Source organism: Leptosomus discolor, chromosome 7 (genome assembly GCF_034619465.1).
Source record: "Leptosomus discolor isolate bLepDis1 chromosome 7, bLepDis1.hap2, whole genome shotgun sequence".
Classification (NCBI taxonomy): domain Eukaryota; kingdom Metazoa; phylum Chordata; class Aves; order Leptosomiformes; family Leptosomidae; genus Leptosomus; species Leptosomus discolor.
The window spans coordinates 27753846-27778278 of NC_141397.1; the positions used below are offsets into that span (position 1 = coordinate 27753846).

Consider the following 24433-nt stretch of genomic DNA (forward strand, 5'->3'; position numbering starts at 1 on the left):
ACGGTACTTACGTCTGGTATAAAGGGCCGGTGCTCACATCCAGCCCAGCCCAGACTCCCAGCATTGGACCCGCAATACCTGCAGATTCCGAGCTACAGACGAAGGGGAAACATCGCACCTCAAACACAAACCCCCGCGAGCTCGCTTTCGCTAGCCTGGGGAATGAAATGGCATTTCTTACACAAGACAATTTCATTCAATGAGAGACCCAGAGTCCCCCCGGACGAGAGAAACATCACCCTCCCAACCTCCACAGCTGATGGCCGTACGGGATGGGTAATTCAGGGAATGCCTGCTAACACCAAAGAGCGACTTCACTTCACCTGTGTGAAGTATAAAAAAACCCACCTTTTATTGTGGTTTATTATTTTCAATCATTTTGAATCAAATAAGCTTAGCTGAAAGTATTTTTCGTGAAGATCAATAGCAATATCGAACATACACAGGATAAGCCTGCTGTGTGCAAGAGAGCTGCATGAAGGGAAATTCCCAAACCATCAAAACGCCAAAAAAAACCCCAAACCTTTAACAGTAACAGTCAATCAACGTTTTATTTAACAAAAAGATCAGTTCTCCAACACTTAATGGTATCAAACTAAAAAAAAAAAAAAGTTTCACTGCACTTTTTATAACAACTGTATTAAAAACCAATACAAAATGTTTTCATCCCATTGAAACACCAGATTTAAAAAAAGCATCTCGGGGAGCTTATAGCCCACGTGTACAGATCAAGAAAAGCAAGAAACTAGACACAAAGCATATAATGGAAACACAACTCCCTTTCTACTACTGGTCTTTGTCAGTGTCTCGCTATACGTCCTTGTGCTCTTTACACGTAGTGTACTGGCCACACGGCCCTCCAGAAAAATCTGTCTGCTTGGTGCACGTCCTGCGGGACAGCTTGCTACAGCGACAGAGCTAACGGGTGATGGTCTCAGGAGTTCGCATACCGTGAACAGCGCTGCCAGGGCTGATTTGGTGTGAGGCATCGGCCAGAACGCTTGCAGACACAAACAGATGGGTCTGCTTCTTGATTCCATCACTGCCTTTGTGTTTGTTCACCGTGCCAGACTGCTCTGCTGCCTGAGCTCCGAGGACATACTCCTTGGTCTAACAATTCCCAAAATAGGAGACAGAAGCCCAACACAAAATCAATTGTACCCGGCATTTATGACAGTATTTGGACCCCATAATGCTAATATTAACAAAACTATCAAGTTGCAACTAGAAAGGTTTGGGAATCGCTGATGGGAACAGTGTTTCAACGGGCCAGCGAGAGTCAAGGTTATTAATTAAACACAAAACAGACGGCAGCAAACTTTTATTTCGTCAGGTAAAAACCCAACACATCCGCGGTTACAACTCTAGGCCTGTTCTGTTTAGCTCACAGCTTGTGGCGATGTCGCCGTGGCACAGCTACCGCTGGCGCTTCTGCAATCCGCAAAGCGGAGTTCCTGCCGGCAGACGTGCAGACGAGCTTGTTCCGTCACTGGGAAGGGTGCTCACGCCTTCTGAAAGGAACCGGGCTCTACGGCTGACAATTTTTACAGGGGAATATTTTCTGGTTCGGTCTCCTGCACAAGTAGTTTGGATACAGAAGGGGTTTTAAAACCCTTTCAGAAGCAGTCGGTAAGTTCTCTCCCAGCCATCCATCCATCCAAGTGACCGTGTGTTGTTCAACGAGAACTTGTGCAGCACAGAACAGCCCACGTGGCTCGCCGTGCCACGTGCGGCAGTACACTATCTGTTGATACATCCTATCCTGAGGCACTTAACACTTTTTTCAAATACACCTAACAATTCCAGCTGAAAGTCTCTCCCTACTCTAACAGCCTACCAGCGCAGAGGCACAGGCAGACGCAGGCTATCTAGCTGAGGGCTAACCTCCCACAAACATGCTTGCCGAAACCCCTTCCAGTACATGCGTTCAAACAGTAGGTCAGCTCAGGGCTCTTTTTTCTTATTTTTACAGTTCATCATGTTCCTCTTTGGCCTCCTGGTCTTTCAACTTGAATTCTTCAGCGGTAACTTTACCATTTCCATCCCGGTCTTGATTGGTGAACATATTTTTAACAATCTTTTCAAAATCAAAACCAGGAGCTAGTTTTCCTTTGCCAGAATCGACTTGAGCTTGAATGTACTCTGAAAACTAAGGGGAAGGAAAGGAGGAGAAAAACAGCTCACAGTGAAACAGGCACTTTAAACTGAAGAGTAATTACAAAAGTAGCATTTATTTGTTGTTGACTATTCAGCATTTCACTAATAACTGAGCGTATGTAAAAGCACACTGTTACTATCCTGCGAAGCTTACAACCTAGATCAGACTAATCAGGACAGCCACGTGAGGTTAAATCACTCTCTGTGGAGCTCAGCAGGGATTTCCTCAGTTGTTCCGGTGGGTCCTGGGCCCGTAACAAGAAAAGTTCTTTTTCACAGTTTAGGGAGAAGATGAGCTGAACAGAGAGCGACACAGAACAGACCTATGTGGATGAGGGGGGGTTGTTTTACATGCTGTTGCAAGAAGCCCACACTGTAAAACAGACATCCGCTGCACCTTACAGGAAATACCACACACGAGAAAGAGTCTCTTTTCTGTATTTCATCCCAAGTATCAGAATACCAGGAGATTTCTCAAAGCAGCTGCAGGCATTATGCCTTCTGCTTGACCATGGTGGGGAAGGTTGCAAGGTTACGAGGTTAGTTTTCCCTAAAAATCCTTTTCCTGGTGATTCAAGGTGATTAGACAACACCTGACAGAAGACATACTGCTGGCTTGCCAAAACCAGAAAGTCCACGACCAAACACAGCTTTTCCAATTACTGTTATCTCTGGTGCTACTTGTTAAATAAGCTTCAGCAATTAGAGCTACCTCTGACATTCAGTTACACCTTTTAGGCCAAGCATCCTCTCCTATCTCCTTGGCTTCTCCTTCTCCTCCTTGCTAGGCGACCAGAAGGATTCGGATAGCAACAGTCACATCCTACCTCACTCATTCCTAGACCGGTAAAAGCGCTTTTCTTCTCTGCACCGCAGAAGCGGAGGTAAACAAAGGAGAGAAGACAGAGAAGGGAGGAAAACAAAGAGGTGGAAGAGCGTGCTAGGAAAAGGGAAAACAGGATTTTAATTTTACCCCCATTGGCTTGTTAAAATGCCCAAGGGCATCTCCTGCTGCTCCACAGGCCACAGTCTGCCCCTTGAGCGCTGCAGGCAGCGCTGCTCCGGTGGTGAAGGACACAAAACAGAGTGACAGAGAAAAGTGACAAAGACGGCGTAAGAAAAGAATGAAAAACCAGAACTCCTCAGCCCAGAGAAAACGCAGAGGAAAACCTCGTGGAGGTTTATGTTATCAGAGACAGTGGCCAAGGCAAGCGTCTTTCAACGAGGGCACCCAATGACATGCTCACACTGCAGATTTTGCAAGCAAGCAAGGGGAAGCCCTAGTTCTCACAGCACACAATTCGCCTGCGGAAGGAGCGGCCACCAGCACTGCCACGCTCTGGACGCCATTAGACAGCTCCTGTAGGCACTGCTGCCGCCTCGGCTCTGGCTCGAGAATTCACCCCAGACTTCAACTGACAGCCACTGAGAAGGCTGATACAGCAGAGGACCGCTGAACGCTAACCCTGCCTCTCAAGCCTGTGCCCTAAGCATCTGCTGTTGACCAAGGAGACCACAACAGTAAATGACCTTAAGTAGTACGGCCATTCTCAGAGTTCTCTTTTCTTTTGAGGAGGGACCACAGTCTTCAACATCTGCATTGATGGTGGTAGGAGAAAGCATTTTGATTATGCTGGTAGGAGAAAACCACTGCAACTGTTTTTGCTATTTCAGCTTACCTCCTCCAAAAGAACCTCTCCATCATGATTCTGGTCTATTTCTTCAAAAAGGTTGGGAGAGACTTCCCCATTCCATACAAACATGTACCCTTCAGGCAATCCAGACACCAGTTCCAGCAGTTCAATGTCGAAAACTAACACAGCACTACCAGGCACTTCTCCTTCTGTCACAAGAAATTGCAAAGCAGGGTATTTATCCTCACTTACATTGAAAGGTATATTTCAGAGAATCACAGAACGGTCTGGGTTGGAAGGGACCTTAAAGACCGTCTAGTTCCAACCCCCCTGCCATGGGCAGGGACACCTCCCACTAGACCAGGTTGCTCCAAGCCCCATCCAACCTGGCCTTGAACACTGCCAGGGAGGGGGCAGCCACAGCTTCTCTGGGCAGTCTGTGCCAGTGTCCCAACACCCTCACAGTAAAGAACTTCTTCCTAATATCTAATCTAAATCCACCCTCTTTCAGTTTGAAACTGTCATCCCTCGTCCTATCACTACACTCTCTGACAAAGAGTCCCTCCCCACCTTTCCTGAAGGCCCCCTTGAAGTACTGAAAGGCCGCTCTAAGGTCTCCCCGGAGTCTTCTCTTCTCCAGGCTGAACAACCTCAGCTCTCTCAGCCTGTCCTCACAGGGGAGGTGCTCCAGCCCGCTGGTCATTTGTGTGGGCCTCCTCTGGACCCGCTCCAACAGATCCATGTCTTTCTTGTGCTGGGGGCCCCAGAGCTGGATGCAGCACTGCAGGTGGGGTCTCATCAGGGCAGAGTAGAGGGGCAGAATCCCTTCCCTCAACCTGCTGGCCACACTGCTTTTGATGCAGCCCAGGGTGCCACTGGCTTCCCTTTTAATCCATAATTAAATCTGTCTTCCTGCTCCAACAGGTCCTTTTCTGCTGTGATCCCCAAGCCCTGTGACCCCAAGCCCACCAAATCTTCCTGTTCACTTCAGCAGAGGTGATCAAAACATAAAGGAAACTGTCATAGTAAAACTGCATCCTTTTACCTGTATAAGTAAAAAAAAAAAAAAAAAAACAAACTGCAGGACTGAATCAATTTTCATTCACCTCACTGATACACTGTGTATCAGGGTGCTACTGACAGAGTCAATAGTGTTGCAACAGCTTGGGACTTTACCTCAGTGAAACCATGGAAGGTTTAATTTATCCTTGAAAAAGGAAACCGAGGTCACCTCTAACTTCTGTCCAGTAGCAAACAAGCAACCTCTTCAGGTGTCTGGGTGTATACCAGAACACTAACAAACATGCAATGTTTCCGACCATGTACATCAAATGTAATTTGCTTACAGGCAAATACCTGTGACAGGTATTTAACACAGCAGACTTTTTATGTTATGAGGAAATTTTCTATTTGTTATCTATAACTGTGCAATTTGGTAGTACAAAATGTCGCATACGTACACTACTTGTAATCTCTCCTGGAAGACACGCATAAGCAAAAATGATTCTTTATGTCTTACCTCAAATTAACTCTCCATTAAGCGTGGCATGTGATGCCAGACAGAGCATCTTTATAAAACACCAACTGTCTGGAGCTATTCAAAGAACACAGCAACTTATGTGAGTGTTTCCATGCATATCAGAGTTTGTTCATCTTGGTGATCTCCTGATAGACTCCTTTCCCTCAAGTCTTTTAACTCAGACCAGTAACAACCACACAAACTATGTGTGGCTGTGAAAGTTCTTGTCACCTCTCTACTGTTTTTATCATTGTTGACCCCGTCATTAAAACTTGCTAATATACTCCAAAAACAGAGCAAACTGCCTTAAAGGCATTGGTGTTGGGGTTTCAACAGCACCAATACACTGTTTCATGTCTTACATTCAGTTTATGTAGTTCCTGAATTTTAAGGGTTTTTTTTAATTTCCTAACATATTAGTGCTGAACAGTCCCCTTCAGCTTTGCTTCCTGAATAACATGTCACATGTCGAAGCATCAGTATCCAATTCCCTACCATGGAGAACAGTGTTTACATCCCTCTGCAACACTAGAGTGCCTGGAGCTTTCCATTTTGACAAAGCAACCTTTCTGGGGACACATGCTCCCTTTTGTACCGGCATGGGCTTTCTATCGGCCGCAGCAGCGGTATGACTTAAAACGCAACACACACAGTATGTACATATAATTGTTTGTCTATAATACTGCAATGAAAAACCTCTAAAAAAATCCCATGCAAGCAGGTAAGAGACGCCGACCTTATGTCCTAACGCACAGCCAGTAACCAAACACACGTACTTGTGTTTCAGTAACTTAAGAGATGCGAAGTGGATGTGCAATAGGTTTCACTCACCAACTCCATCTTCTCCATAACCAAGATGAGGTGGAATAACGACTGTTCGTCGTTCTCCAACGCACATGTCTTGAAGGCCCATGTCCATCCCCGCCACCACCTGACCAGATCCCAGAACTATGTTGTAGGTCTTGCCAAGGCTGTGTCTGGAGAGGAAGGGAAGAAAACAAAAAAAAATTCAACACAGAATAGACAATTTCTGTTGTTCAAAATTACCACAGCATTAGTAGTTTCTTGTTAGTGTCCCGTTGTTGCCAAAAATTAACTCCATGCCCAGTGCTCTGTCCTACCAAGGAGTTACCTGAAGTTGTTCTCAAGGTAGCAAGCTACAGACAACACCAGACAGAAGTGTCCCTACTGCTGACAAGTCCTCTGGTACTAAAGCTATAGGTTTCTTGAATGAAATCCAATCAAAATCATTAATCCTGCCAATTAAACCCCCGAAGTATTTTATCTCAAAATAAGGGCTTTTGCTTTTCATGTATTTTTAACTAATGAAAGTTGGACTTTTTGGCAGATTTAAAAATTCCAGATGTACATTTGTCCCAAAGCTACCAACCTATAAGGATCTGGGTGCATTCACGTGGATCAGCCATCCCTTTAACGAAACCAGTCACTGTCATGTAGTAGTCGCTTAACCCAAACAGCCTGGCAGTATACCATTGCTACTGCTAATTAACCATAGAATGACAGAATCATTCAGGTTGGAAAAGACCTTTGAGATCATCGAGTCCAACCATCAACACTACTCTACCAAGTGCACCCCCAAACCCCATCTCCAAGCACCACATCTAAACAACCTTTAAGCACACTAAGGGATGGTGACTCAACCACCTCCCTGGGCAGCCTGTTCCAATGCCTGACAACCCTTTCAACCCATATCGTATTATGAACTCTACCTTGCTGCTGGTGGCTCAATTCTAAAATCAGAAATCACCACGAGTTAAAACCCCAGAAGTTACACATGTATCATGACTCTAAAAGCTGAGCGTGCAGTGTCACGACTTTTCACTTGGTATGGGTCACAACAGCAAGACCCCTTCCTCTGTCGGTCTCCTTTCTTTGGTTATTTGGCTTGGCCATACCACTGCAGGACATGCTTGTCCAACAGAGTATTATTTGGAAAGGAAACAACTCAGAGGCTAGGAGGTCAGCCTTAAAATTAGGAGCACAAGATTCCTGATCTTTGATTCTCTATAAACTCTTTTGAATAAGACATCCCTTGGTTCCTGCTACAAAATGGGAACTGAGCATTCCTGACATACAAAAGGCGTTTTGACTCCAAACACGTCACTTGCATACATACTTGCCTGCAGCATCACATCACATGCTTCAATGGAAGCCAGCTTTTCAGCTCTGCCAGCTATTGCGTACACTGTGAAAACTATGAGCTGCTTCCTCTGTTAATTATAACCTGTTCAAAAACAGATTTTCCAAACTTCCTTTCCAAAAATAAAATATTATTTAGATGACTTGCACTACCCAAGAGACGAAGGCAGACAAAAAGCAAGCAGAAGCATTCTTGCAGCTGCAGCAAACGGCGCAATGCGCTCACTTTAGTTCTATATGAGACAGACTGGAGCAACCTCTTGATTCCCTCATAAACCTACTGTCAACAGGAAGAAGAGGAACATTATCATCACAGTCATAGTCAAGCCCTCTGATAGTGTCAGCAGGGAGAAAACTTACTGCAACACTACAATGCAGGAAAACTAGCGCCCGTGGGTGGTACAGACAGTACAGGCAACCATTTACTATAAACCACACTCAAGAAAGCTTTAGCAAGACCACGCCAAGCAGCCCTACCAGCCCTCTCTGAGGAGCACTGAATCAGCACAGAGTACAAACCCCACCCAAGAGACTGAATAAACTTGGACAGTTCACTCCTGCCGAGCCCTGTGTCACTCTAGTATGTCTGCCCCAGACACCTCACTCAGCCCAGTTAAACAGACTGCCAGGCAGACAGCCTGTTTCATCACCCCACCAGTAGTGTTCATGTCCTTCTCCAACACACTCCTACACCTTCTTTGTTCCCAGTTCTCTCACTATGCTATGATAGATGGTCTCTTCTTTTCCTCCTCCTCTGTATCTTAGGCAGGCAGACATAAAAAGAAAAATACATTCTACATAAATACTCCCCTTTTCTACTTTATTCCCTGCCAGTCTGCTTTGCGGGCAATTCATTCTGCTGTCAGAGCTGCTAGGGATATTTTCTTTACCAGGTGATATACTTACGTTGAGTCTAGCAAAGTACCATCCAGGAGGGAAGCATTGTAGTGGTACTTCAAGTAATCTCCCTTCTTACTCAGTACGGTGCAGTTGGAAGGTTTGTAGTTAACGGTAATGCTGACCGAATCTGAGGGATTGTGGAAGTCAACCACATGGATGTCAAAGACCAGCACTGCAGATCCTGGAATCTTTCCTAAATAGGAAGCAAATTAGGCAAGTAGAGAAAGAAACGGTACCCAAACAGCCTTATGACAACCAGGTACTGCACCCTGTAGGAATATGTACGCCCACCGTGTCTGCTACTGAGTCATTTTGCACTTCTCGTTCAGAATTAAAGGATTACACTTCCTCTGTACGCAACAGATGCAAGCTGCATCCAATGCAGGAAAGAGAATCAGTGGAAAAGCACTAAACACACACTCAGTTCAACAGTGAAGGAAAAAGTTTCCATTATTCTGAACTGGAAAATTATGCAGAAATGAAGCAATAACCATGTATTTCTTGTGACCATCCTAAATAACTGACTCGTGTTTCATGAACCAACTCATTATTGATCATTGAAATTCTCGTAGGACTTCTCATGCTTCAAGGAATGCCATTATGCCTAAAAAGTTACACTTCCTTAAAACATCCTGACAGCAAGTTCTTCCCCCCGTTCCCAGGGCAGCGTGCAATTGCATTGCCAGGATTGACAGACACATCCCGACCCAGGAACTGGGTTTGTCGGTAGAGGAGTCTAATTTCCAAATCAACAGCATAGAATTTGCATTCGCAGAAGACAGGCTTTTCTTCTAAGTAACTTTTTCCAAATAACATCCCAGGAGGTACCTTCTGAAACACCAGCCATAAAACTGCAATCAGCTGGAAGGGTTATCCAACCTCTCACAGCAAACTTCTTGGGCACTAATGACTTTTCCCAGAGGAATGTTAATTGTACGTGTAGATACACAGACACTTTGCTGTTACATGCATCCACCGTTTACAGAGGTGGCTTAGGAGTCCACAGAGCCTGTGGCTGTGGAAGCAACGGGGAAGAAAACTTAACCCAATGAATTCCTTTAGCGTACAGAGCTTGTTAAGACACACTGCAGAGCTCCTGGCATCCAACTACCAGCCTGTCTGAAACACAGGTTATCCAAATGAGTCCAGGCCACCAAGTACCAGTCTGCCTCAAACACTAATTATCCAAATAAATTCAGGTCACCAGTTACACATGGGATTGTTCTGCATTCTTATTGTCCTACTTATTTAGCTAATTAAAATAATTTTGCAAATTCTGGGTGTAATCCTGTTAGTTGTACGCCCACAAAATAATGAACTAATTAATAAGCATTTCAAATGCCAAAAAAAACAGAATTACAGACAGATTCACTAAACGACAAAGGAAACATCCTTAATTGTGGAAGACTTGAATGAAAAGTCAAGCTCACCTCTTCCTTCTTCTCCATATCCAAGATGAGGGGGGATTATTATTCTTCTTTTTTCACCAGTGCATACACCCAGCAAACCTTCATCCATTCCAGCAATCACATAACCTTTCCCAACATACGTGTCATATGTACGATTTCGTGAATAGCTATGGAAAACATTAGCATTTTAGCCGTGTCAGGCGTACTTGAGAAAACACGGAATCTTCCAATAGGTCTGCAACACAACTCTTTAACCAGTTAAGGCCAAACACGCGGTCATTAACTAGCACCAGAAAGGCACAATGCAATCGCCACATGCAATGAATTCAGGCCATCACGTTTCATCAGACAGTGATGCACGAGACACTTATTAACCAGACTGGGACCCTGGCTAGGCAACAGCTTATTTGCAAATACATTTCTACTGTATCTCAAAAGCAAATCTCACTTATTTATATATTTTAGACTAAACAGAAAACACGTTTTAATAAGTAACTGAAAAAAAATCTGTTTTCTCCTTTACATTTTCCTCTGCCCCAACTCTACTTTAGTAAGTGCTTATCAACTAGATACAGTTTACATTCATTTTCACACAACACCCTTCAGACTGTCTCATTTTGCAACCACAGCTATGTAGTTCAACTGCTACAAGGAGGAGGTGGGATAAAGAGGTTCTCCTGGGATGCACAGCATTAAAATGAGTCACGGAAACAAAACAGTATCAATACTATCCCTCCCTTCCAAACTATGCCAATCACTTATCCATAGGTTGAAGGATCTGCTTCAACACCTAATGACAGAATATGACAAGCCAACGATGTTTATCACAAGGATGTGTTTGTCTTCTGCACTTCTTCAAGGCATTGCTACATGAAGGCACAACCCAAGGAAGGGAAGGCAGAAAGGTTTTAATTCATCTTTACAAGGTGACTCTGGGAAAGAGCAAGACCAGTGCAGACCCTGATGTAATTCAGAGGTTTGTTCCACTGCTTTAAGTCCAGACCGCCCTGGCTGAGCTGCCCAGGGCCAGTTCTGCAGCTGAATATTGCAAAGGAAAAAAAGGAAAAAAAAAAAAAAAAAAAGAAGGAAAAGATCATTGTAGCTCTCGACCCCAGCTGTTCTCAGTGCTTTTGGCATGCTCCCTGTTCTAGCGAGAAAATTTTTCCTGAACAACTCCAAGGCTTTCCATAACTATTGTTAGCTGCTCTGTTTCTTCAGAGATACTTGTTAGATATTGGCCCTTCTTGCAAATTCTGCAGGAAGCCAGGATATGACGCTCTAACGAATAAGCTCTCTAACAACTGTCAGCACTTTAGAATGATGTAGAGGCTGCTGTCTACAAAGCATTTATTACTATTTATTGACAACAACCCTAAAATAAATACTACAGCCATTTTCAAAAATTGCTTAATTACTACAGACAATACTCATTTACATCTCAAAAAAGAGACATTCTGGGCAGCAGCACTGTGGATAAGCTTTAAGTCCTTAACTTGCAAGTTTTCATAAGCTGTAAACGAAGGTCTGCAGTGATGGCTGCTGACGCAGGTCTCCTGCTTTCTATCTTCCCACCAAGCCGGGCAGCTGAATGGGGAGGTCAAAATTCATTCTGAACCTTACTGCACCCCAATTCAATTACAGGAGATACAATTCCCTGACTCCTCCTCGTGGGAAGTAGCACACATTGCATACCACGCAGCTTATGTTTACAAACTGATCCTGACCTTCAGCTTGCAGCAGCCATAGTAATACTAAACATTTTTCCATGAGTTTATTTCACAAAACATTTTACAGCGGCTCATTTTCAACTCTTTTTGGCTACTTGTGCCAGCTGTTCTGAAAGCTGGAGTAGGAAAGAAAAGTACTGCTCATTAACGAGCAAACAAAGTGACAGGAAGCTACAAGGCTATTATTCATCATATAATTTTGTATATGAGGCTCATGTGCCTAAAGAGCGTTGAATTTGACGTGACCGCAATCCCTCTTCCTTTATCACAGAAACCCCACTGCTGAATTCAGTCTTGAAAGACATTAGCCTTCAAAATGCAAACAGTTTTCAAGTACAAATGGAAAGACTGTCTTGAGATTAGCCTCAAACTAGCCACTAGCACACTGACTCACAATTCTCAGGACATAAAATGAGAGTCATGTTGATTTTCTCTCTCTTCAGTAGTATTACCTCTTTGGCAGATAAACTCTGTGGGGCAAAGAGTCTTCATGGATGCCTGTCTAAAGCATACATATCTTCACCAGGTGGATCACCACCCCTAGATGGCGTCTGTGATACTGTCATGACACAAAACAGGTCTTTTGTCTTCCCTTACTGAAAAGTTTTTTATGAGCTTTTTAGGAAAAGACGACTCCAACTCCAGGCAAAAATTTCAAAAAGGAAGGAAAAGCAAAGACTTGTATTTGGGTATATTACGGACAAGACAGACGAGTCAAACTGGAAATGGGACCTATAGGGCTGAACGGTTTGGTTACCTGGAATCAAACAACGTGCCATCCAAAAGTGTGCCGTTGTAATGGTATCGAAGAAAGTCTCCTGTCTGGCTTCTCCGCTCACAAGATTCAGGCACATGCTGGTTCTCAATAGCAATACCATCTTTGGGGTTGTGGAGATCTAGCAAAACCACGTCAAAGACGAGGGAAGCTTGGCCAGGGATCTCCTTACCTACAAAAGTGTCAGAGCAGAACATCGGTAAGAAATAGCAGGTGCTCTAGAAGGAGCTTCAACTCGTTTGTTGAAGAAAAGTAACCTACTGCCAAACATCAAGCACCTCCCCTCCCAAAGTAACTTAGCGTAATCACTTCTGGTCAGCATTTTGTGTTTCATGTGTGGGTTTGTCACTCAATTCTCCAACTCAATTATTTCATTCTGTTCCTATCGTGATGGCACTGCCTCACTGAAAACAACAGCCTCTTCAGCAACACCCACCTTAGCCAATACCCACCAGCTCCATCTGAGTTGCATGGCTTAGTCTATCAGCACTTCCAACACACTTCATGAAAGTGCATAAAATAACCATTAGCATACAAATTTGGCACATCTGCTCTTCCCATCCTTTTAATATCAAAACACGAGGCCCAGAAGCTGCAGATGAGTACACTGAAGTATCTCAGTGAAAAAGTACCTTTCCATCATCAATACACAAATTATAGTGTGGGTCACTTTGACTGAGAACCAGTGAGCTCATAACCTCAGCAAAATTTTAAAACATAACTCCACAAAGCTTCATTGTCCACGGAGATGGCTATCGCAGTTAACGGTAATGAAGTCATGGAGGGGGTAGGAAACCTCGTACACCACAGACACATCCTTAAAGATTAGAGCAGAGAAAGAATTTAAGGAAGAGTCCCAAACTATACCTACCTGTCCCTTCATTTAACATGGGGACCTCTATGTGTATGACCTGCAGGCTGCATACAGTCTCACAGGGCAATTAATCCATCTTATAGTTATTACTAAGGCACCGGTTGTAATAAAAAACAAACAAACAAAAAAAAAACAACAAAAAAAAACCCTGGAACTAAAAATGCATTTTTCTTTTGTCAAAAGTTTTCTGCTCTCTGTGGCAGTCACTGAAAGAATCATGCATCACCTGACTTCAAGTTTTTGGAGCCACTAGATATTAACACAGGTTATAGTCTCTTGAGTGAAATGAAATTTCAATATATAAAGATTAAAATTCTATTAATAATAAGCCTGTTAAGCAACTTACTGTTTAAATTTTTTCTAAGAAAACTTGTACTTTCTAATGAGACCAACCCTGTATATAACCCATTTTGAACCACTTTTTCCATCACTTCGTTCCATCTGTCTGAAATGGGTAATAATGCTGCCCATAAATCTAAAACACACAAAGTACAAGTTTATTTTAAAATATGGATGACTCGGATAAAAGAAAAAAGAATAACTTTTACCATCTCCTTCTTCTCCATACGCCAGGAAAGGTGGTATTGTGATAATACGCTTCTCTCCTACGCACATTCCCAAGAGACCCTGGTCCATACCAGGAATCAGCCATCCAATTCCCACATAGGTATCATAAGTTCGCATCCGATTATGGCTAAAAATTAAGAAAAACAAAAAATCCCCATAACCAAATGTCAGCCTGCCACAGGAAAGAACAATATTAATCTTTAAAAGCCACATGCTACACACAACATAACCCACAACTTGCTGCTCCAAAAATATTGCTCCTTGATTTACCAAGGGATGGCTGTGTATTGTCTTCCAGAGAGCTTAGGTACTTCAGGAACCTAACAGAGGCTTTGAAAAGTGGCTCACAAACGTAACGGCAGCTGTTATTAAAGCTGCTATTAGTAAAGCTGTTATTATTTGTATTCCAGCAAACTTGAATGAAGTACACATGCTGTAAACTTAGAATCTCAGTATGAAAGTGTAAGTAGCTCAATTTCATTACAAACTCTACTTAGTTTATAAAGCTTGTACTGAACTTGAACAGCTACGCTGCAGCGGTTATAGAAATGTTCAGCTGACTGCAATAAATAGTAATATAAATGCATGAAATAGAATTTAAAAAAAAAAATCGGGGTCGGTAGTGCCCATACGGAAACAAGGTACCGTTTTATCGGTTTGAGTCAGTACTGCTGTCCTACAACCAACGAATAAATTACTGACACTCATATGATGCTAGCTTTCATTTCCAGTGTTTCTGAGCAATTAGCATCAATTGTTATATCAGTGAAGGGGGAGTAAAGGATGGTTTTAAATTACATGAGATACCTACTAAAATACACAAAGACACACAACTCACTGCATACCTTGAATCAAACAGAGTCCCATCTAAGAACGTTCCATTGTAATGGTATCGTACAAAGTCTGACACCTGGACTGTCCGAGGACACTTCTCAGGTTTGAAGTAGGTCTGAACCTGCACCTCGTCCTCCGAGTTCCAAAGATCTACCAGGAGCACATCGAAATGGAGCACAGCATTGGGGGGTATCACACCAGCTGCAAACCGAAACAACACAACCAGGTTTATTTCCCTTTCTCTACCAAGCACCAGCAAAAAGGGAACCAACCCACACGTACCCTAAGAAACCCACATAAGGCACACCTTACTCCTTGCTATGCTTATATCCCCCTGGCCCCTTGTCACTGCCGCAGCTACTTACGGGGGGGAAATCTGGCAACAGGAACTGTCCTCAGGTATGCCTGTCAGGCAAACTGATCGTGATTTGGCATTTGTTGCCTCTATGAGTCTGTACAGCAAAGCTGCTTTTGGCACTGCAGCCAAACCCACTAAGTATTTAACTGTTTATACCTACCTCACTGTTAACTTCAGTAGATACGTTTGTTTGCTGAAGGTCCTCCACAGTCCACAGCCCTTCCTTCAGCACACAGAGGGCACCAAGAGCAATTACCAGGCTCAACAAATACCCCTGAGCAGGGGAGAACCCCTTTGAAATACACTACTTGCAATTTCTACCCTCCTCTTCCGTGGCCCCGTTTTCCACCTGCTCTGCTGAATCCCTTGCACAACCAGCGACTCACTGGCCCGAGGCTGTACTTACGGACGCCTTCACTTCCGTAGGCGAGCTTGGGGGGAATCTTCACGAAGCGCCGCTCGTTCACGCACATGCCGACCAGAGCTTTGTCCATCCCAGCAATAAGTTGACCTTTTCCCACAAACACGTTGAACGTGGATCCCCGGTCATAGCTGAAAGGAGAAAAACAGACAAAAACATTAGCGGTTCATTTTCCCACCATTCCGCTATTTTTTTGAGGGTTTGAGCGTACCTTGCCTCCCCCTCACCCTGTTAGCATAACGAGAGCTGCTAAGGGAAGGGGCAAATCCAAGAGTTCCTGAGACTTCAACCCAGATCTCCATCTCTTCACCATCTGTGTGAAACACATTCTAGCAACATGCAATGTATACAGCAGGCACCGGAAGCCCATAACCACAACAGCTAATTTATGCACCAACACTGTAAGCAGCGCTGGAAAAACAAGGAAGCAAAGGAAAAATTAAACACTACTATGAGATATGAAAGGATGATTGCTCTCAGTAGGATCTCAGCATACTGGTTTTGGTGAGTAACACCACAAAAATATTATGTGAGATCAGCAAGCTTTGTGATGTGAGGCATCACGGTTGTGGACTCTCTGCGGGAGAAGAGGAAAGGGAAAAGAGGCCTTTTCAAGTAATAGTTGTGAGATTTGCCAATTGTTTATTTATTTTCTCCTCCACATTCCCAGCTCTCATTTAAAGCACAGAGTCATGCTTTAAACAGCAAGTTTGCCAGATCAAGAATCAAGAGAGCTAGCTAAATGATCTTCCACTGTGATAACACATGAACATTTGAAAGGTAAAAGAAATCATGCTTAAATGATTTACAGTTTTCCAGAGAGGACGGAGGGCAACAGAACACTGACATCAGCTTACGTGGTCAGTTTCACCACCTTAAATCTGCACAACGACTCCACTTTGCTGTGCCTGAGTTCCTGCTGTTATGCCATTTTTTGAACCGACGTATAAACATACGGCAGGAAGCATTTCAAAACCTTCGTGCCTATTTTTAAGCTGCTATTTTCTCAAGTTCCCTTTATAATTTAAGGGACTTCTTTTTTTTCTTCCCCCAGATAAAAGGCAGCCCTGAAAAAAATAAGTAAAAAAACCCCAAACGCTTGTGCCTCTTTGCATGCTAAAATATTCTGGAAAGCAGCCAGTAGCCAGATATCACTAGGGAAATGATGTCAAACTTTCCTTCGAAGACTGTACACATCACTTCCACAACACACTGAGCCTCCTAACAGTCCCAGAGCCTCCAATCCCTCAAATATCTTACTGAGTGATCCCTCTGTTTGCTCCACCTTTTCTTTTTTTTTTTCCTGGCAAAAATTTCCCTTGAAATAGAGAACCCTCTATACAGGGCATTCACTTTTGGTTGCATGGGTATTCCTTCTCCCAGGCGAGGATGGAAAATGAGCTCCTGACAAATTCTACTATACACACAAAAACGTAATTAAGATGTTAAGGCTAATAACACGTCCTAAAAAATGTTGGTTTGTGGTGATTGACAGGGCTTGGCAATACACCTGTGATGGACTTAGAACAGAAGAGCTTTTTTTTTGCCAAAAATAAACCTACAATTAAGAAAACATCAATGCTAAGCAGAGAACTGAACAAAGCAGATCATGCAGCTTTGCAGGACTGACTTTGCAGATTCCTTAAAACAAAGCAAAACTAGTTTCTATTAGTGGAATTTACCAAATTAACAGCAGATGACTAGGCAATTACATTCAGACTTAAAATGCAAATCATTTTATGGCCATGGAAATAAAAATGCAAATACTGATGGAAAAAAAAAAAAGAGAATAAACAGGCACATTAGTTAATTTATGTGACACAGACAAGATTACGAAGACTTTGTCAAGGCTGTGGACAATAAGATCAGTATTTACCACCTTCTACTTGGAAATACAGAAACATAATTTTAAACCTCAAGAATGTTTTCAGCAGCTGAAGAAGAAAGTAAGTAAAACTGCCCTTAGTTCAACACCCACAGTATTTTCTAGGCTGATTTCATAGTAGCGTTTGACTAAACTGACGCTGGTAAGCACTTTCATGAACCTAAAAAAAAAACCCAACAAACTGGTAGCAACTCAGGTAGAATAATGGGCTTTCTAATAGGATAATTTTAGTATAAATTGACTGAATAACTTGTAGACAGGGAACACTAAAGATTTTACAACAAATACTCCAAAATATTTCTTCCATTAACCTACAGAACATAAAACCCTCCTAATTTTCCATTGTCTTAACATGACAGACCACTGCAATCAACCTTAAAAACCAGACCGTGGTTAGTGAATAACAAAAATGTATGTCAACAGGAGCTGCCATCTAGAAAAAAAAAAATCACGAGCTGAATAAACTTGACTTTTTGCACCTTTTTGAAACGAAGGCAGTCATACAAGTACCCAAGTTACTGCTTCTTTAATGATATTTAGGGGACCCAAAGAGATAAGTGCTACAGTTCTGCACAGCCTGTTCCTGCCCCAAATAATTCAGAGCCAAATGAGAAGGAACTTGGAGTTAAACAAGAGCCCACACCTGGCCAGCCCCTCCAGGTGCCCTGCCTCAGTGCGGAAATCTGCTGGTATGACTCGGCGTAGGAGTGAGCCTCAGTATGTGTCTGTAGAAATGAGAAACACACTTCTGAACACATGGTTGGTTTTCCAATTGTCACATATTTGTAAAATGAGCTGTGAGGACGCTGCCTTGGTGTGTCCTCACATCTGCAGCTAAGGCTTATTTTCCGAGACTGTCAGTTGCCAGTGAATTCCCTGTCCTTGCTGTGCCTTTTCCCTGAAACTGCACCAACGCCAGCTGAACTGCCAGCTACCGCATCCCGCACTTTATCCGGAGAAGCGCTGCTGAAGTGGCACTACCAGCGTACTGAAGTACAGCCAGCTCCAGAGGAAGAGCTGAGCTTACTCTGAAGGACAGTTGTTTCCCTAAGGCTGTAGATTTTCCTTGAAGCACAAGGAAGATTACCAGGATTACTGAAAATACATTTTGTTTTTTCTTCCCAAGTCATACTTTGATCAGTGGCAATGAATGAAGCAAGAAAAAACAAATAAGCTGTCAGCAGCAGCAGCATCCTTCACAATCTCCTGATCCCACTATTTAGGCTTCCTGATCCCAAAACAACAGCAGGAAAGCAGCCAGACACTTCACTGTACATAGGTCACATTCATTCAACGGTAGCTTATTCAAAAATTTCTGTGTAAGCACAGCCTGACAATCCTCATATTTCTGGCAAAGACAACGATTCAGAAATGTTTGCATTCAAGTAAGTTTGAGCCTGGAGAAGACATAGGAAACGTACAGAAAGGAACAGGCAGGAAATCACCAAATACTGTGAGAGACTGCTGTACCATACACGGTCCCGTTTGCCAGGCTGATCGAGTATCCTTATGGCCTTCTCTCTTGGAGCAGAAAGCTCTCAAGTCAGTGCCTTGGACAAGGAGCTGGAAGAACGCAGCAGGATCCATCAGGGCAGGCAAACCACTGCGAATGGGACCCGGCCACCGCAGAGGTCTCGCCCCCGGTGCCCAGCAGTCACACCCCAGCTTTCTGCCCTTGTTTCGAAGACATCTTCTCATGGCGGCCTGTACATCCTGTGTTCCTGCTCGTACGGCATCGCCCAGCTTGCCACTAGCCCACTTACAACCGGCCTCCCCAAAAGGGCTCGTGGGCAGCCAGGAAGAGCAGCGGGATCCAAGCCGAACCTCAACCGCGGCCTCCACCCAGCGCCACCATCCCCCAACACCCACCGCTCGCTCCCCTCCTCTCCCCACAGCGCACCCTCACTCCAACCCAGCCCCTGCAAGAGGGGGCTGCACCCCGGGACGGGAGGGCGGCAGGGGGCTGCCCGCCGAGCCCCGAGGCGGGCGCAAGCCAGACCTGGAGTCGAAGCGGGTGCCGTCGGGGAAGGCGCCCAGGTAGTGGTAGCGCACGAAGTCTCCGGGCCGCACGGCCCGCGGGCAGCTCTCGGGCACGAAGCGCCGCTCGACGCGGACGTCCTCGCCGTCCCAGGGGGGCTCGGCGGCGGGCACCGGCGGCGCCTGGCAGGCCGCCCAGCTCACCAGCAGCGCCGGCAGCAGCAGCAGCGCCCCGCAGCCCGGGCCCCGCCGCCGCACGGCCGCCGGCCCCGCCATGGAGGGCAGCCGCAGGGCGCACTAGGCGGCGAGGGGGAGGCGGCGAGGGGGGAAGGCCGCCCCGGTCCTCCCGCTCCTCCTCCCGCCGCTGCCAACTTGCAAACGTGGATGAAGCGCTCCCACCCGGGACGGGGGAGGAGCAGCCGCGGCGCCGGCTCCCCCCCGCCCCCCGCCGCCGGCCGGCCGCCCCCCATCCCCCTCCCCGGGCTGGCGGCGGTGCGACGTGGCGCTGGCCCCGGGCCGTCCTCCCCGCCGGTGCCGGACGCAGCAGAGGGGGGCGGGCGGCCCCGAGCGGGGCTGCGCCTCGTCCTCGTCGTCGTCGTGGTGCCACCCGCCCCGGCGAGCAGGAGCGCTTCGGAGCGGGGCCGTGCGGGGCTACGCTCCCTGCGCGAGTTTAGAGGGTCTGTAGGGTTAAAATCCCATCGCAAATGTTCCGGTTTAGATCAAAACCGGCGTCTGCTGCTTGACGCACATTTGCAACACCCTGTCAGGGGGGCTTGGGGAATGACACTGAAAAAAATGACCCGACAAGCGCCCAGCAAGGCACCAGGGTCCGAGAGGAATCACCGTCCCAGCTATCCCCTTGTCCTCTCTTTGATCTCGCAGCACTGATGGGTTCGCCGTTATTCTAACTGGTTTCAGTGGAGAAGCATGGAAATGCCAAGTATCTGCATGTGAAGCACCAAACCCCGAGCAAGGCAAAGTTAAATAACACAGTATTTTTGAAAAGCAGTCAATTTTATGTATGGCAGCAGGTTTGGGGCAACTGGTTGGAAATGCAGGCACACCTAGGAACATCACTTATTTAAGAAACATCAATGATAAGATTTTGTTACTGATAAATTACTAAATAAGCACAACCCACACTCGGGTGGACTACTCGTGAAAAAGAAACCACTGAAACCAGGGCAGGTGGTATGGTGATAAATGCCACTGAGCACCGCAGTTGGGGGGACCATGGCTCGCAGGCCTGGCTCCCCAGTCTGTGCATCCCCCACCCAGCTGTATCACCCCAGCAACAGAGGGGATGCAGCCAAATTAAAGGTTTTTTAAGTGCTCCCAAAACCACTCTTGTATAATATTGACATATTGCTAGGAAATGGCTGCTGCTCGATGACCTAAACAGTGAAAAAAGTTAGCAACTTGGGCGGCTGTTTAAAGATCATGAGATTTGCAGTTACAAATCGCATCCTCCTTCCAACAACTGTCACGCTGCACATTCCAAATCAGCCCTGCGAAGCATCCTTTAAACCAGCCATGCAAATTGTCTGGCAGTTGCCTGGATTTAAATAGCTTATTTTGATGTTGGTTTATATGGACACAGTTTGTTTTCTTAAGGAGAACTCATAGTTCACCATTGGAGTATGTTGATACAACCAACACAAAGATAAAGCTTAACCTGCACTTGGCACTTCCTTTTGCCAGGCAGTGACACAGTCTTTATTTATGCCTGCTTATCTAAGAAGTTCTATGTTTTCAAACAATTCCTTGGACTCTTCACTATTTATGCAGTTTTGTCCTCATAGCTCAGCACCTCTGTCAATATCAATTCTCCACTTCTGATGTAATTACCATTGCCTCAAGACTGCTGTTACCAGGGTTAGTAACTCCTAAAAGAGCCACGTGTCCATTCTGTGTTACCAAGCCTGCGTGCTTCGGCCCTCGCTCCATTCGCCCTGTAGCTGATGCACCATGTGCCTCTCCATAAGCACAGGCACAAATGGAGATAGTTGTCTGCCAGGGAGGTACAGTGGCTTCCCCTCCTCCTAGTTTTGTTCCGGGAGTACAAAGGTAGCAGAATGCAAAAGCTGCCCAGTATTTTCCTTAGAAATGTCATTTTTAACATTTTGCTATTTTTCCAAAGCAGAGACATACACACACACACAGCGCAAATTCTTATTTATATGTCGGTATGTTTGAACACTAACCCAGCCTCCCCAGCAGCTTTTCAGGGATGCTGATCACTATCAGATCGCCTGTTCTTCAGTCAGCCCGAAACACAGCAATGACTAATACATGGTGAGCAGAGGGATAAGCACAGACATGCCTAAAGCTCCTAGAGACGCTGGTCCTGGAGGGACCAGACTGAAAAACAAAATACAGCTAAGGTCTGAACTCTTAGCTTTCAGGAATGTCACAGGTCAGACATTAAATGAGGATTAAGGAGCTGGGATTTATGCCTTTGCACCTCCTTTTGCAAGATGCTGTGTGCCTCCTGTAAAGTTCAAGGGGCTGCAGTTCTCCTAGCTTTGGGCTACACCGTATCAAACTAAATATATCTCCATGATTTGATGCTGTTCTCAAATCTCTTGAAGGGCAAGGAAGTAGGACGCCGGCTCTCATTCTCTGTCTGTGTATCTCAGCAGCATTTCTATTGGAGCTCATCACACAGAGGAGAAATTCAAGAGCTCAAATGCCAAGAAGGTAGATATGAAAATTCCTTCATATGCTGCTGGTACAAATCATGTCTCACAAGCACTGAAGAAAGCTGAGGAGCATGCTGATGAGTCATTTCACATAAAAATTAATGGATGGTAACATGGAAAAAGGAAATAAAGCCTCAGCTTGAGTCTGAGGTAGGCAAGCTACTGCTGGTGTGTAACCTGAGATGCTGTTCTGCTCCTTGGAATGCGCTTGAAGCCAAGCGCCAGGCAGTGATGAGATGGTGGGCCTGATGTAAATTAAAATGTTTGCAACACACTCGGTCACATAAACACAGGAGAGGTTGTCACTAGTGAAATGTTCTACTGCGTAGCTGTTGGACTTACCCAGTACTTAACCACTAACTGTTCTTAATTACCTACCATACAGCTAGGATTACAGGCCCGAGGATGCCTGAAGTTTGTACTGTGTTTTGATACAGAGGTTTTCTAAAAAGGTAGCATACCAAGACAGAAAAATATTGAGTGGATTTGCAATGTTTTCTAAATACTCTATCAATTATACATCAAGAAAAACAGAGGTAGTCCTTTTTTTCTTAGAAAGAATATGTTAAATGCTGCAACTTGCAGATACCTTGAAATTATGGCAGGCAAACTTAGAGAGAACTCAGATAGTAGAAGTAAAAAAAGTGAGAGCAATGGGAAACACAGCTTGAACTGATATAAAATCCAATTAAAAAAAAAAATCAGTAGGTAATATTCAGAAAGATCACAGAGTAATGCTGGTTTCGGCTGTATAATCTACAGGGGGATTGTGTGAAGGGACTCTGAATTATTTTTATCTTCTGCAGTTTTCCACAGCTGTTCACCTCGGTATGTACTCTCCTTCAAAGCCCGGAGAAGATCTTTAGAGAATAGTTTTGGGCTACAACTAATGCGAAAGAATCACTTTTAGCTGTCTCTGCTGAGCTGAATTTCAAGTGAGGAAAATAAAAACCCCAATTACAACTCAAAGCAAATTTCTCCTTCTAAAGATCTGTAAAGTTCGTGGAGATCTTCCAATATTTTGAAACAACCACAGAAGCACAGTGTATCAACACTGGTTTTATGTATCAAATATAGCTAAAACCCGTAAAACATTCTCAGCCCCCAGGTACTCAGCAACTCCCCTGCTGGAGGCCACAGCATAACGAGATGCACCAACAGAGCTGTCTTAATTAGTGCTCATCAGCCTGTCATTCCAAATGTGCCACACTAAATTATCATTCAAGTGATTTAGCAGATCCAGCTCATTTTTGACAGACAGGGGTTAGACAGCAGTTAGAAAAGCCCACTGCCACCAGAGATGAGGCAGTAGCTCCCAGCCCCAAACACAAGGACAGATTACAGTTGGCTGTTGTCTTCCGCCAACACTGCTGCTGTTTGTAAGGTACACGGCTGCCAAAGGCATGAACCTAGATTGCACACTTCTGAGGCACCAGCCATGCCTTCTTTTGTGTTTGCATTGCAACTGCTCTAGTTTGTACACTGCTAGAAGTAAACAAATAGTTGTAGCAAGCCAACTCTGGGCAAAACTATTTCCTAACACCACCGGAGCAATGGTGTTGGCCTCGGTGTAGTTGTGCTAGTGCAAAACTGCAGAAAAACTACCCTATGCATCCAGTTTTTCTTTCACAATTATGTATTTACATGTTTCCATTCAGTGTTCATGCATTTATCAGACAATAGATAGATGTGTATGTATTAAATACAAAAATGCCACTACCCTCATTTCACAAAAAAGGAAAGAGTTTTCAGACTGAAATACCCTTTAAAATAGAGACCACAAAGGTCAAAATTCACTTTTTCAGAAAAGCTGAAATTTCAATGTAAGTATGAAAACCAGTTACCAGATTTTCAGAAAAGTTCATCTATGGAGAGGCTAAAATTTAAAAAAGCTGGTCATAAGTGATGTAATACAACATAAGTAGCTGGAAACAAAACGGGAAATGTGTTGGATAACAAATTATTAAAACTCACGTGAACTACAGCATATTCTAAATATATTGCAGGTACCCATAAAGTCAGAGAATGGTTTTAAAACAATGGAGTGCTTATACTAAGTTTATACTAAGCTGCAGAAAGACTTGGATATTCCTAACAAAGGATACACATGGTTAAGCCACAGCTTTTCAGTCTGTGGGTTTCTATAGTATCATGCAAAAGTAGTAAGGAAGCCTGCTGTACATTGGCCTAAATTCCCAGTGAGTGGGGGTTTGCATCTGCAGTGGAAACAATCGAGGAGACTGCACACCAAAAAAAAAAAAAAAAGTAAGGCAGAAAACTGGTGAGAAACCAGTGAACTTCTGTCTTCTGCCGTACACAATTTGGAAAACAGTGAGTCTCACTGAACTTTCTTACGCAGCACGCACAATCTCAGAACTGTGTTGCTCAAACTGTGCAGAAAGGAGTGGTTCCTGCAACAAGGATCGTGCTGGTTTTCTCAAATGCATTAAAAACAATCAAACAATTACCGTTTGCCTATTACAAAGGGTCTTCACTGAATCAAAAGGGAGGGCTGAAGCCCTATGCATTCATTT

The 24433-nt window shown here is 44.5% G+C and overlaps 1 protein-coding gene across 1 annotated transcript; it reads right to left on the reverse strand.

The window, feature by feature from the left end:
* Positions 1-1306: 1306 nt before the first annotated feature.
* Positions 1307-19473, reverse strand: FKBP9 (FKBP prolyl isomerase 9). The gene is made up of 10 exons (XM_086467837.1): positions 19220-19473; positions 15321-15466; positions 14568-14757; positions 13704-13849; positions 12264-12453; positions 9801-9946; positions 8377-8563; positions 6142-6287; positions 3837-4000; positions 1307-2149 (listed from the first exon to the last, which is right to left on the reverse strand). Exons 1-10 carry the CDS (start codon positions 19471-19473, stop codon positions 1967-1969), a joined length of 1752 nt encoding a protein of 583 aa, XP_086323963.1. The 3' UTR covers positions 1307-1966.
* Positions 19474-24433: the final 4960 nt, after the last annotated feature.